The sequence below is a fragment of the Lepidochelys kempii genome, chromosome 10, assembly GCF_965140285.1.
Source record: "Lepidochelys kempii isolate rLepKem1 chromosome 10, rLepKem1.hap1, whole genome shotgun sequence".
In the NCBI taxonomy this organism is placed as follows: Eukaryota; Metazoa; Chordata; order Testudines; family Cheloniidae; genus Lepidochelys; species Lepidochelys kempii.
This window is the reverse complement of record NC_136389.1, coordinates 82092235-82107063: the sequence shown is the minus strand read 5'-3', so window position 1 is coordinate 82107063 and position 14829 is coordinate 82092235. Positions and strand designations below refer to the sequence as shown.

The window sequence follows — 14829 nt, the reverse complement described above, 5'->3', positions numbered from 1 at the left end:
CTGTTACAAAGATCAATAACCCCACAACAGACCTTTCAAGATCCATGGGTCCTACAAATGCCCATCACATCATGTGATGTACCTGATCCAGTGCACTAAATGTCCCCAATAAAAATAATGTGGGTGAAAACAGACAATCACTAAGCTCTCAAATGACATACCAAAAAAAGACAAAAGACAAACACACCATATCACCCAAGGGCAAACATTTTTCACAATACAATTACTCCAGTTCTGATCTCTCAGTCGTCATCTGCAAAGGAAACCTGCACAACGCCTTCTAACACAAGTCTGGGAGTTTAAATTCATAACTTTGCTAGACACTAAAAATCACAGTCTAAAGAATACTGGATTTCTGGCTTATTACTGCAATCTGTAACCCACTAACCCCCCTTTTTTGTCTTATGACTCCAGTGGTGTTAATAGCCATTTCACCTTGAATGGTCCCTTACAATGTGCAACTGCTTATGATAAACAATCTGTTCCACCATGTATTTAGTTGTGACACTCTGAGTACTTTTCCCAGACCAGATGAAGAGCTCTGTGTAGCTGGAAAGCTTGTCTCTCTCACCAGTAGAACCTGGTCCAGTAAAAGATAATATCTTGCCCACCTTGTTACTTTAAGGCTTGGTCTACACTACAGAGTTAGGTCAACATAAGGGAGCTTATGTTGACCTAATTATGTCAGCGTACACACTCCAGCCTTGCTCCCACTGATGTAAGCGCCCTACTACACTGCCATTATAACTCCACCTCCACGAGAGGTGCAGGGCTTATGTCGGTGTAGCCAGGGCGACGCAGTGTGTGTGGGTAGACACTGTGTAACTTACATCCGCTGTTGGCTGTCATTCAAGCAGGAGCCATGAAACTGACAAGAGAGCTGGGCTCCTGGCAGGGAGGAGCTGTGTGTGGAGCTGACAGCCCAGGCTCTCAGCTCCCCATGCTGCCCCTGTTAAGTCAGTAGAAACACTCCTCATGGGGATGGCGCACCACAGACAAAAGGAGGGTAACGGGGACACGAGCCACTGCACTAATCACTGTGATGGTTGTAAGTCGACCTAACACAGGCCAACTTAGCCCTGGTCTACACTAGGACTTTAGGTCGACTTTAGCAGCATTAAATCGATGTAAACCTGCACCCGTCCACATGATGAAGCCTTTTATTTCAACTTAAAGGGCTCTTAAAATCGATTTCCTTACTCCACCCCTGACAAGTGGATTAGCGCTTAAATCGGCCTTGCCAGGTCGAATTTGGGGTACTGTGGACACAATTCGACGGAACTGACCTCCGGGAGCTATCCCAGAGTGCTCTGTAGTGACTGCTCTGGACAGCACTCTCAACTCACATGCACAATTGTTTGCCGTTGCTCTGACGCAGGGAGGGGTGACTGACAACACAGCTTACATAGGGTTGGCTTACAGGGAGTTAAAATCAACAAAGGGGGTGGCTTTACATCAAGGAGTATTTCAGGCAGGACTTCACGGAGGGTTCCAATAAGAAATGGTGCACCTATGTTATTGTTCTTATTGGAACAAGGAGGTTAGTCTGGCCTCTGATTGATACATGGCTAGATTTACCTCGCTGCACCTTCTCTGTGAGTGACTGCAGTGTGACCTAGAGGAATGAGTCCCCTAGACAGGGGGCAGGAGGGGTGGTTTGCAAATGAGTACAAAACAGATCTGGTCTATTTCTTGTTTTGATACACTTCATCTATCTTTTACATCTTTGGCTGGCAGCAGACGGTGCAGAAGGACTGCATGCCATCCACATCTCATGGCTGCTCGGCAGAAGATGGTACAATAGGACTTTATACACTTTATGCACTATAAGGTGGATAGAAAGCTGGCTAGATTGTCGGGCTCAACGGGTGGTGATCAATGGCTCCATGTCTAGTTGGCAGCCGGTTTCAAGTGGAGTGCCCCAGGGGTCAGTCCTGGGGCCGGTTTTGTTCAATATCTTCATAAATGATCTGGAGGATGGTGTGGATTGCACTCTCAGCAAATTTGCGGATGATACTAAACTGGGAGGAGTGGTAGATACGCTGGAGGGTAGGGATAGGATACAGAGGGACCTAGACAAATTGGAGGATTGGGCCAAAAGAAATCTGATGAGGTTCAATAAGGATAAGTGCAGAGTCCTGCACTTAGGACGGAAGAATCCAATGCACAGCTACAGACTAGGGGCCGAATGGCTAGGCAGCAGTTCTGCGGAAAAGGACCGAGGGGTGACAGTGGACGAGAAGCTGGATATGAGTCAGCAGTGTGCCCTTGTTGCCAAGAAGGCCAATGGCATTTTGGGATGTATAAGTAGGGGCATAGCGAGCAGATCGAGGGACGTGATCGTTCCCCTCTATTCGACATTGGTGAGGCCTCATCTGGATTACTGTGTCCAGTTTTGGGCCCCACACTTCAAGAAGGATGTGGATAAATTGGAAAGAGTCCAGCGAAGGGCAACAAAAATGATTAGGGGTCTAGAACACATGACTTATGAGGAGAGGCTGAGGGAGCTGGGATTGTTTAGTCTGCAGAAGAGAAGACTGAGGGGGGATTTGATAGCTGCTTTCAACTACCTGAAAGGGGGTTCCAAAGAGGATGGCTCTAGACTGTTCTCAATGGTAGCAGATGACAGAACGAGGAGTAATGGTCTCAAGTTGCAGTGGGGGAGGTTTAGATTGGATATTAGGAAAAACTTTTTCACTAGGAGGGTGGTGAAACACTGGAATGTGTTACCTAGGGAGGTGGTAGAATCTCCTTCCTTAGAGGTTTTTAAGGTCAGGCTTGACAAAGCCCTGGCTGGGATGATTTAACTGGGAATTGGTCCTGCTTTGAGCAGGGGGTTGGACTAGATGACCTTCTGGGGTCCCTTCCAACCCTGATATTCTATGATTCTATGACTGCTAGCAATCCGTATCACCTGCCTGCTCACCATAAGATGGTTCAATAGGACTGACTGCAGGACTAAAGAGAATGACCTAATCAAGTCACTCCAAATTTAGTCCCTGTGCCCATGTCTGCCCAGGCGCTCCTGATCGACCTCACACAGGCGACCAGGAGCACCGCGGACATGACGATGACGGCTACCAGTCCTATTGCACCGTCTGCTGCCACAAGGCAATGGGTTGCTGCTGCTGTGTAGCAATGAAGTCACCCAGGAGACATAGGGTGACGGTTACCTGAGCGGGCTCCATGCTTGCCGTGGTATGGAGTCTGCACAGGTAACTCAGGAAAAAAGGCGCGAAACGATTGTCTGCCCTTCCTTTCACGGAGGGAGGGAGGGAGGGAACGGGGTCCTGACGATATGTACCCAGAACCACCCGCGACAATGTTTTAGCCCCGTCAGGCATTGGGATCTCAACCCAGAATTCCAATGGGCAGCGGAGACTGCGGGAACTGTGCGATAGCCACCCACAGTGCAACGCTCCGGAAGCCGACGCTTGCCTCGGTCCTGTGGAAGCGCTCCGCCGAGTGAATGCACTTCATGCACTTAGAGCATTTTCTGTGGGGACACGCGCACACTCGAATATATCAAACCGATTTCTAAAAAACCGACTTCTATAAATTCGACCTTATTCCGTAGGGAATATGTTTTACTGGACCAGCTTCTGTTGGTGAAGGAGAGGGGCTTTCCAGCCTACAGAGCGATGTGCCTCTCGCTACCAGCCCGGGACAAACAGGGCTACGCCGCCGCTGCAAAGCCTAAGAACACACCAGACGCGGGCCTGACACGAAGCTGAGGCGCCAACACCCTCCGCTGGCAGGGGGCTGACCGCCACAGTACCCACATGGGGCTGACCTCACCGCGCAACGGCACGGCCGGCTTTCCCGGGCCTGGCCGCTACTGGGTCAACTTCGCCGGGTCTTTAGCACAAGCGGGGGGTTTCTCAGGCCCGCCGCTCGGCCCGCTCCGCCCCGCCCCGCCCCGCTGGCGGCGGCCGGCCCCCGTCACGCCGCTTGTTGCGCACGCGGGATCCTTGCCGGGTGCGGGGGGGGGTGACTTTCGCCCGCCAAGGCCCCGGCCCCCACCACACACACACACACACACGCTTCCCCCTCACCGCGCTCGGCGGGGCGGCTCAGCCAGCCGGGGCCTTCCTACCCGCCGCCGGCCTCGAGTGGGGCAAGAGCTGGGCGGGCCGGGGGAGGGCGGCGACCTGAGGCCCCCGGCAGTAGAGCCGGGCCGGGGGGTTCCCGCGCGGGGGGGGGGGGGGGGTCTGCCCCATACTCACGCCGCCTTCATGGTGCCGGGGCCGCTCTCTCGGGTCCCGGGACGGTGGCCGGGCGGGCCGGGGACGGGGGCCGGGCGGGGCCGCTCTGCCGAGGCCTGCGCGGGGCCGGCAGGAGGGTCGGGGGGTCTCTCTCACTTAGGGATGATTGTCGATTTGAACTGTCCCTTCGCTCCCATCGGGCCGCGCGCTGCTGCGATTCAAATCCGGCCAATCAGAGGGCGCCGTGCGGCTGAGCGTCGCCACGCAACGCGTGTGGCGTGCCGGAGCGTCACGGACCGTCGTCGTCCCCATGGAGACGCCGACAGGGACGCCCAGGCTCGAGGTGCGGGGACGAGGCCTGGGGCAGCCGGGCAGGCCCGGGGCGGGGCGGGGCGGGGCGGGGGCGGGGGCGGGGCCGGGGCCGGGGCCGGGCCTCGCTGCGAGCCGGGGACCGCGGGCGGTGTAGGGCGGCGAGCCCCGGGTGGCGCTCGGGGCAGGCCCAGAGGGGAGAGAGCCCCCCCCCCCCCGCGCGTGCTCCGGGGACCCGCTGCCTAGGACGTTCCCCTGGGCGGGTTTCCCGTTTCTTTCCCTCCCCTGCTGGCTGCAGGGTAGCTGGGGCCGGTGTGGTGCAGGATACCCGGGGTAGTAACGAGACGGCGGCGGGGGGGGAGCTTTTGTTTACTGATAGCGGAGTACCAGAGAGCATGTAAAAGTGTTCCCTCCCCCAGCTTGTCTCGCGGCTTCCCTGCGAGCCCGGGCAGGAGAGAAGGTGCCCATCGCCCCCGCAGCCTGAGCCTCGGGGCATGAGCCTTCCCGGGGCTTAAATTTCTACGCCCTGAAGTTACTGAGGACAGCAGGAAACTGTTAATTTTCTGTCAGCAAGGGACTGCCCCCTAGGAAAGTATCCTGAGTGCTGAAACCGAAAGTGTGGTCATTGGGACATGTGACAACAGCCAGAACGCTAACAAACAAGCCCAATGAGGGACCCAAAGTGGGTAGATTAACGGGCCAAATGCCCTAGCTTCATGTTATTATTTACTATAGTAGTTATCCATCCTTTAGATTTATACAAACGACAAGAAGAATAATCCATCCACTGCTCTGGGCACCCTTGATATAAATATATCTATTTAACTACGCAAAAATAAGCAGATGTATCAGTTTCCCTAGATCAGCTTAATTACACAGCAGCAATATGACTATAGTGGAAATGAATCAATCCCCCGAGTCCCACCCTCTGCCCTACTTGTTTCCTCTGGACCTCAGGAGAAAAGGTGGTGCCTCTAATGGGCCCTGAAGGCTGAGGAAGTTGGGCTGTTTCAGACCTGGAGAGGAAGCAAGTTCCAAAGGCCCAGGGCCCTAACAGAGAATATCCTGCCTGCTAGCCAGTTTCCAAATAGATTTAATATGGAGAGCATACTACAGTGTCTAATCTCAAGGAGACAAAGGCATGGGTGATGGTTGCAAGGCCTGCATCCAAAAAAAAAAAAGGGGGGGGGGGACAGGGTGTATTACCTCCTAGCTCTCCATAGATGGGAAAAAGGCTAACTTGGCAATAGCAGCTACCTGATCTTCTAGCAACAGCCATGATCTGATTGCTCTGAAGATTGCAAATCCCAGCCACCAAAGGCAGGACCACATCTCAGTCAGTGGGCAGAAATAATCCACTCATCTCTTCTGGTTGCTTTTGTCAATCAACCAACATCACCTCAGTCTTATGTGAACTGAATCTCAGCCAGTTAGCCCTCATCCATGCCCCAGTTTTTCCGTGACATTAAGTAATACATTCAGCAGCTCCTGGTAATCAGTGGGGTGGAGATGAAGAACATTGGACCTAAGAGGTGGACTAATGTAATTCTCAGACTAAGGATGGGATATGGACTAGGCATAATATTATGGGAAGAGAGTTAGTGTGGGGAGCCTGGGGTAAAATAAAGACTAGGGTTAAAAAGGAAGAGGTTAAATTCAATCGGCATCATACTATGTAGCATCCTGGCTGATGTTCCCTTTAGTTTTTTTACATCCATGTGCAGAATGAATTTTGTTATATGCACCAATATGGAGGTGATGTGTGGCTGGGGTGGGGCCAAGGAGTTCAGAGTGTGGGAGGGGGCTCAGGGCTGGGGCAGAGGGTTGGGATGCAGGGTAGTGAGGGCTCTGGCTGGGGGTGTGGGCTCTGGGGTTGGGCTGGGAATGAGGCACTTAGGGTGCAGGGTGCCCCATGGCTGCAGCAGGGAGAGAGGATTCCCCCCAGCTCTCTCTTGCCTACAGCAGCCCAGGGGTGGGGAGAGCACCTCTCCCTGGTGGCAGCTTCAGGTGGGGGCAGGGCCAAGGCACCTCTCCCCCTGCGTGGCTGCACAGTTTAGAGGGAACTTAGAGCCTGGCACTGGATCAGGAATGGATAGAAATGACAGACATATCCAAAGGTGAAAGTAAGTTAGAGGACTTACCAGTACACAGGAGTCCTGAGTAGGGGGCGTGGCCTCAATCAGAAGAGGCAGGGCCTTAAAGCCCCGGGCCCTTTAAATCACTGAGGAGCCCTGGGGGCTCCCAGCTGCCACCGCTACCCCGGGGCTCTGGCAGAGCTTTAAAGGGCCTGGGGCTCTGCTAGGGTAGCAGCTGCTGGAGCCCCGAGCCCTTTAAATCCCCACCTGAGCCCTGCTGCCCAAGCCCTGGGGCAGGAGCGGCAGGGCTCTGGCGGGGATTTAAAGGGCTCCAGCAGCCGCTACCGCCCCAGCCCTTTAAATCCCTTCCAGCCCTGCCCTCGCTACCCCAGAGCTTCAGCAGCAGGGCTCCGGTGGGGATTTAAAGGCCCGGGTCGGTAGCGGCAGCTGGAGCTCTGGGGCCCTTTAAATACCCGCCAGAGCCCTGCCGCCGCTACCCCAGGGCTATGGCAACAGGGCTCAGGCGGAGATTTAAAGGGCCCCAGAGCTCCAGCAGTCGCTACTGCCCTTTAAATCCCCTCCAGAGCCTCACCGCCGCTACTCCAGGGCTTCGGCAGCAGGGCTCCAGTGGGGATTTAAAGGGCTGGGGCAGTAGCAGCGGCTGGAGCTCTGGGGCCCTTTAAATCTCCGCTGGAGCCCCGCTGCCACTACCCCAGGGCTTTAAATTGCTGTCTGGGAAAGCCAGTCCCGGTACGGCGCACCGGCTCTTACGGGTACACCATACCAGTGCATACCGGCTTACTTTCACCTCTGGACATATCTCAAACAGTGTAACTTTATCCTGGACAGATACCTGCCATCTCTGTCTCTTTTTTTACACTTTGGCCACACTTATATAGCTTGCCACACCAATAAAGTACCACTGAATTGAAATATATAACTGAAATAATGTTCTGGATTTATTTGGTCTTAAACTTGAAGGGCTTTGCCTATTTCTCGGTTGGGAGTCTGATGTACAGGATGGAAATTAAGGTCAGTGTTTGGGACAGGATAGGTCAAAGATTGGTCTTCAGTTTGCAGGACTCTGTGTTTGGAATACAGACATAGTAGAGAGGCTGAAGGAAACAAACAGTTATTCTGGCATTCTTCACATGTAATAATATGACAAGACCAATTCTTCATAAATAGACTTTATTTTTTTACATCTGTATAGCTTAATTTATTGTATAGTTTTGAATGTGTATCTCACACATTATAATGAATCTGGCTTCTCTTTCCATATGCTGTTCCAAGATCAGAAAATGTTGCAATGACACACATTTTAATAAAGCAAATTAGTTAAGTGTCAGACCAGATCCCCCTGTGACACTACTGTAGGGTCTAGAAGGATGAAGGAGCAGCTACCATGTCCAACAGAAACCTGTTGTTTTACAGGTAGTTCTCCTATGAACCGCTGCATCTTTGAAGTTATCTAATTGTGGCTGTGTAGTAGTCACAGAAAATAGGACTTATTGAATCTGAAAAGTTAGACTACCAACTGAGAAAGAAGTTGTACCGGTTAATTAATTAATTAATGCTGTTGAATCTTAAATCATTTCTTGCAAACAAAACCAGACTCTTTCCCAGTTATACTAAAAGACAAGATAGATAAACAGTACATATTAGCACTTTTCTTGTCATGGTTATGATTTTTTAATTAAATAAAATGTTGGATAAGATCGTTATGTTCCAGTGCCAATAAATGTTAATAGCAATCTTGATCAGCTCTCAGAAGAAAGTAAGATCATTTCCAAGTTGTGTTTTTCCCAGAATATATTTAAAGATTTTGTTGTACTGTCAACCCAAAGTGCATCTATTACACCTCGATGGAGGCTACTATTTACAAAACATATAATAAACCAACACAATTATCAGGAAGCTTGATAATCTCATTGTAATTTTCTGCATTACATGTTTATGTACCTAATAAAAATATTATATTCCAAGGTATTAGATAATCCAATATGCAATCAAGTCACAGATAACCTCAAAGCCTGAGACATAAGAGTACCACTCCTATGTATAAAAAACAGTTGTGAAAATACTCTAACAGACATTACAACCTAGCCTAGTACCTCTCTGGTCACCAGCTGAGTGCAAGTCGGTCCTATCGCAGGATGCCACCTGCTTCCAAGCCAAAATTTATGACCCCAGATTGCAATTTTGATGGCTTCTCAGTGATAGTTTTTCAATGAGGTGTCTGCTACAGCAGGTGCATACTTGGGGGAGGTTTAATTAGGAGCAGTGGAGGCTTGATTCTCCTCTCATTCACATTACTGTAAATCAGGAGTAACATGGAAGTCAGTGGAACTACCCCAATATAAGACTGATGTCAGGGCCTGAATTACACCTCATTGTACTCAATGGAAAACACCCACTGACTGACCAGGCCCTAAACAAGTGCAGAATCAGGCCAAGGAAATTTAGACTGAATATCAGAAAAACATACAGTGAACTCAGACTGGAATAATCTCCATAGGGAAGAACTGAAAGGCCCAATCCTAGGGACATTTCAACTAGGATTCTACAGTGAAATCCTTGCTCTTATTGAAGTCTGTTGCAAAAAAGTGCCATTTACTTCAGTAGGCTCAAGATGTTACCCTACTTATTAAATATATAAAATATAGACACTTATGCCTATGAACTGACATAAGCACAATGTACCATCATGTTATAATCAAAATAATCAAGTTTCCTGGTTCCTCCCTAAAGCAGTCGAAAGCAACACAGATAAATGGCCGTTGGACTTAGAAGATGGTATCACACTGAGTTTTATCATTTGGATTAAATCTGCCCTTCAAATACTGGCTTGCAAAATATGACACTTCTCCCTTTTACAGTGTTTTAATTTTTTTCTAAATAATTTCATGCTAAAATATCAACTTGTCCCAATTTAAAACCATTTCACAATCTGGTCTCCAACTTTAAAGTCATAGTACAAAAAGCAGTGCAATATAAAATGGTTCACTCTTGAAAACCCCTTGAGTGAGTGTCTTTCCCAAGAAAAACATTCATTAAAAAATCTCATCACCTTCACTGATCCAGTGCTAATGTTACTTGGTATTTCTCATTTGCAGCAATGTAACTAAAAATCAATCTCTACTTAAAGTTTAATGCTTATGTAGTTATTCTTTCCTAGAGGACATTGGTGTTGAATAGAGAGCCAGTGAGAAAACCCTAATGATAGTTAGACTAATGATAATGGAGATGCCAACTGAACCAACTATTTGAGAACGAGAGAGAAGTGGTGAGGAAGCTAAGAGCCAGTCACGGCGAGCGTTCATGTCTATAAAGATGGCCTCCATTTGGAAGTGTGTGCCAATGATCCCACATATATGGAAAAGCTGGTGGCTGTGCCCTGCAACAGAGTCAAAAATATTTAACAAGAAATTTCTCTGGGTTTCATTAAAATACACCTATGACAGTTTAGCAAGTCTTATGTGCAAAAATTCTATTTATTTATTTTACTAATTTATATAGCTCTTATTGTGATGCTACTAAACTAAGACAATTGTCCATTTGGAAACTCACTGAATCCCTGCCTACCATAAATCAAAGTTCTGGGTATATTGTTTTGTGCTGTGATTCTGCCAGAGACTACAAGCTAAGTAGGACTAGACTGGAGCTCTGCTTGGATGGGAGATCACCAAGAAACACCTGTGTGCTGCAAGAACTGGTACTAGTGAGTCAGTCTTTCTTCCAACTCAGTACTGTATAGCATGGCACTATGGTGTAGATTTTTGGATGGCAAAGGACCACTTTGTGGTCATTAAAGATTCTATGATACTTCCTGAAACAGCAGGTCATTGGAGATGGCTTCTTGCACAACTATGCATGGTTATTCTAATCATGAGCATGAAACAGTGAATGCATTTTCCTGATATGAACCATTTACTCTGCTCCAGATATATTACATCCCTCATGAGATGCCCAAGCTTCTGTACTCTTAAATGCTGGAAATAAAGAATAGTAAAGACAAGAATCACAGTGTTCTGCACTCACCAATATAGTCAAAGCATCCCGGTGCAAGTCTCTCGGGCAGATGCGCAGCAAAAATGAAACAAGTGAGGAAGGCAAACACACCGTGCCTGTAGTGGACTGGGATTACGCTTTCCATGCAGCTCTCCCCAGTACACAGATATAGCTGAGATATCAAAAGGAAAAATTACACATGGGGGTACCAAGAAAAGGAAAGTTTAGAGAACTACTGAAGAATACCTCTTGATTGGGGCCAGATTTGCTGCTCTGCTAAAGGTCACCTGGCCTCATAAAATGGCTGGAGGTGGCTGGTGGAGTAGTTACCCCACACACCAGAACTTTCCACTAGCAGAAAGCTTGCACAGGCAGTTCCCCTGCCTCCTGTGCTAGCCACTTCTTCACTTCCAGTGTAAGCAGAGAGTGGGGCTAGGGCAGGGGCATTCATACATTGGGGCATGAGTGGGATGGACAATGAAGTGGGTGAGGCTATATCTGAGTCTTATTCGCCACTGGTGTAAGGTCCCTAAGGGTCCTTATGCCAGTGTTGTAAATTAAAGCCTTTTTCCTGGAGCTTCAGTTTAGACTGTGGCCGGGAATCAGATCAGCTCCTCAGTCAGCTCCTGTGTCCTCCCTGCTAGGTCACAGTGGAGAATCAAGTCCAGGTTGTCTATATTTAATGGCTTTCTTGTCTGTTGCATGTTTCCAAAGAACTTACCACCTATCCCTGTAGCCCTGTATACCAAGATGATGAGGCTTTGCCATCTTAGTCTCAGGACTAAGAATGGCCACTTGGTCAGGCTGGATTATTGTATGCTGGGATCTGGAACACGGTGGGCAGAGCCCAGTAGTAGATATAAGAGCAGATGCAATCATCTCCATTTTATGCAAATTATGGTGCAAATACTGATGACCTGACTCAGATTTTGCTCAGGCAGAACTCCCACTAACATCCAAGAATTGGGCCTAGGGGCAGCTTTTGGGCTCATTGTAAATTGCCAGTATGTTTGAGTGCCCCTGTACTGAGCACAAAATAATCTGTACATCAACAGGTATTTGCTAAAAATAGCCAAACACCATTTTCTAACCCGTATAGTTTTCCTTTAAAAAAAATAGTCTGTATATTTTCCTGAATATGTGCAGTCTCATGTTAATAGGCGATAGTTACTTCACTGCAGGAAGCTAATGTATTTTATGGCATCTTAATAAAGGTTGAATGTTCAGCGCATACCCTGTAGAAGAGAGGGGTGCTGTCGAACAGGTACGGATATGCAAAAGCCAGTGTGCGAAGAGTTTTGCTGAGCGTGGGCAGCTGTATCTCAGGGAACCTACATAAAAAAGCATTTCAAATTACAAAATCAAGGCAAATAAAGATTGTGCAACTGCCAGGCATATTTTCGAAGGAACTGTGGCTTGCAGAACGTGCTTTTTGTGGAAGTTTTTTGCACAAGCCATATTTTCATAGCTGTTGTAATCTATACTAGCATACAAAAAGCTGTCTTTAAGTCCAGAAGTGGGGCTGGAGAAATGGAAGTCAAATTACAGCCATCCTCAATTTGTTTATGCAACTAATTGTTGTAAAACATGTGGTAGACAACCAAGCCACATAAATGTCCATGTTTGTTCGAACAATGGCCTTGTTTATAATGTATCAACCAATCTTTGCATAATTCAGCTGATTAAAATTGTGGGCCTGGCCCAACCCTTCTAAAGGCAATGGAAAGACTCCATTGCCTTTACCATGCATGGATCAGGCCTTTTGAGACAGGGCACCCACAGTCATTCCACACTGATCATTCCCCATCGATTCCCCACCTCCTCGGCTCTCATGTTGTAGATAAGACAATTAAATTGAAAATAGCTGAATCGTGCACTAATACAGGAGCATAGCAGGCCAGTCATCGTTAATAATAAGGAATGACGAATGGAGCAGAGGGATATCTTGATTCTACAGTTCAGCAAACTGTTCCATGTTGGGCCTCCAGCCTGATTGCTAGTATTGTGGTGTGATGCTGTGTCATTGAGGTGACAGAGTCAGCATAAACAGACACTAGGAGCAGTGTTGGAATTGCTGGTTCCTTGTGTGGTTTACTATAAAAATCTTCCCAATTGTTTTCTGCAGACCACAGTGGAATTAGCAGCATATTGAGGAGCCTGTAGCCATTTCCATGATGGCTGAATCACACAAATTTATTTCCCAGATTACAAGATTCTTACCATTGTGTAAAATCACACAACAGAAAACAAATCAGACAATTTTCTAAGCTCTGATTGGCTAAAATTATGTCTCTTCTAGATGTAGATTAGCATGCACCAGGCTCTTCAACACAGACTCTGAGCAGTTTTGAAAGCATGAAATCTTTTTACATCATCTTGGCACACATTTCAAAGCAGTATTAATGGCCTAAGGCAAAACACTGAGAAAGTGCTTCCTTTAAAAATTTAGCAACATATATCATATGGAAAAAACAGAGTTTACTTCTTTAAATAGTTGCCAAAGTTATAGTTATTTTGACCTGAGTTTTTGTACTGCTTAATCACAGGAGCTAGATATTGAACTCAGTGTTGTCATAAAGAGAGATCTATTTATATTGGATTACAAGGCCTTGGTCACTGCTGTTGATTCATTAAGTTGAATCACAGTTTGTTTATAATGTGTGACATATCTCAGAATACTTATATTTTACATCCAGCCAAGATTTTGTAAATGCAATGTTTCAGGGAATCCAAACATATCAGCTAAAATCCAAAATAAATCTGGCCCTTATTACCTTTCTAGGATATCACGGTTATAATGGAGGTATGGCGCACCAAGCCTGTTGGTTACAATCATATGGTAAATGGGAAGGAAAGGGTATGTTTGGGTGGAGAAATATATGCTGGAATTCGTTAGCACGACAAAGAAAATTGTGGAGATGCACTTTATACTTAATTGGTGCAAAGTCTAAACATAATTTAACAGTCCTCAGCAAATGTGCAAAGAGCTGAAAGAAGTGGTAATTGTGCCAAAAAGGAGAGTTAGAAAGAACACCTCGCCTTTATGCAGAAAGAAACATGTTCACAGGTGACTTTCATTTACTCCGATGAAGAGCCTGAGATTCCAAACCAAGACAGAACTAGGAAGACACACATTATTGCTCAGTGGTTCACATACTAAGTTCATAGTAAATGCAATGTATCACAATTCTATCCAGATCAGAAATCCAGTTGGAATATCAGTGATCGCAGACACTTCACTTATCCCTTAGAGTCAGATTCCTCTTTATGTCTGATATGGCAGCCACTCCACGCACAGGACTCCCAGAGCAATGAGCCCAATTCATCTGGTGTCATTTATAAAGTGGGTGTAAAATGACACCATACTAATTTGGTAACGTCAAGCACCCAGTTTGCATTGGTGAATGAAGATGCCAGTTGCAGGGCACCTCTCCATGTGATTTTTCTCATGGATTGAGCAGAAAAGGCCCAATGTTTACAAAGATATTCAACCTCACAGGCAAGGCCAGTGGGAAGTTATAGGCCCACATCTTCAGTAGTCTGTGTTTTCACTTGATTTGAATTATGAAAGATCTGCTCCCTCACCATTAAGAATTTTCCATACGAAAGAGCTCTACTACCGATGTAACCTCAAATGTACGCTGGAAGGAAGCGAAAAGAGTTCAGATAGGTTGTGAGTGGCCCTGCCCTAATGGGTCCAGTCCTGTTCCCCTGACCTCAGTAGGAATTTTGCCACCAAGTTCAGCGCAAGTAGCCACTCATTTGTAAACTTCATGTGCATTTGCATGACAATTAGTGCAGTGCACAGCCCATAGCCCTGATCTGATACTCACTAATCAAGGAATGAACACAGTGTCCATTGGTTTTGTATTTGCATTTTATTTATTTTAAAACTAAAACCAAAAAAACCAACCAAAGATGAGGAGTGGACGGTACAGATGGGGATGAAACCAGATAATTTCCAACCCCAAAATTCCTGGAAGAGAAAAATGGAAGCCTCAGTTAAAACTATTATTTGCAACTCTTGTGGTACTCTGGGATATTTAGTTGTGTGAAAGTGGTTTCTCATGGCAGACTCAACTGTGTTTTTCTACCTTTCATTTCTTTTAGCATCCTAAAAAGAGGAGAGACCGGCCTTGATCCTGTAAATCCTTGAGCGGTATAGCACAAGTGGAGGCTACATGTGAGGGCAAGGAAAGTTAAGCATGGGGTGTAGTATGGTGAAAGTA

General features: G+C 47.1%; 2 protein-coding genes and 1 long non-coding RNA gene across 13 annotated transcripts in view; 1 reads left to right on the top strand and 2 right to left on the bottom strand.

Annotated features, from left to right (window-relative positions):
* KIF23 (kinesin family member 23) overlaps window positions 1-4555 on the bottom strand; it is a 27763-nt gene extending 23208 nt beyond the window's left edge. For 3 of the 5 annotated variants that reach the window (XM_073304487.2, XM_073304492.2, XM_073304489.2), the window contains exon 1: window positions 4227-4554. In XM_073304487.2, coding sequence (XP_073160588.2) covers window positions 4227-4237 — 11 coding nt within the window. In that variant the 5' untranslated portion in view covers window positions 4238-4554. Of the gene's footprint in view, window positions 1-4226 lie in introns of all 5 variants that reach the window. The other 2 variants (XM_073304491.2, XM_073304490.2) reach the window with 2 other exon arrangements.
* On the top strand, window positions 4489-14829 carry LOC140895142 (uncharacterized). The gene is made up of 3 exons (XR_012154118.1): window positions 4489-4548; window positions 10223-10310; window positions 14711-14829. It is a non-coding gene; the product is annotated as an uncharacterized LOC140895142 (long non-coding RNA).
* Window positions 7539-14829, bottom strand: part of PAQR5 (progestin and adipoQ receptor family member 5) — a 32983-nt gene continuing 25692 nt past the window's right edge. For 5 of the 7 annotated variants that reach the window (XM_073304496.2, XM_073304494.2, XM_073304493.2 and 2 more), the window contains 4 exons: window positions 13375-13419; window positions 11835-11931; window positions 10631-10772; window positions 7547-9986 (listed from right to left, as the gene is read on the bottom strand). In XM_073304496.2, coding sequence (XP_073160597.1) covers window positions 9754-9986; window positions 10631-10772; window positions 11835-11931; window positions 13375-13419 — 517 coding nt within the window. In that variant the 3' untranslated portion in view covers window positions 7547-9753. Of the gene's footprint in view, window positions 9987-10630; window positions 10773-11834; window positions 11932-13374; window positions 13420-14829 lie in introns of all 7 variants that reach the window. The other 2 variants (XM_073304499.2, XM_073304498.2) reach the window with 2 other exon arrangements.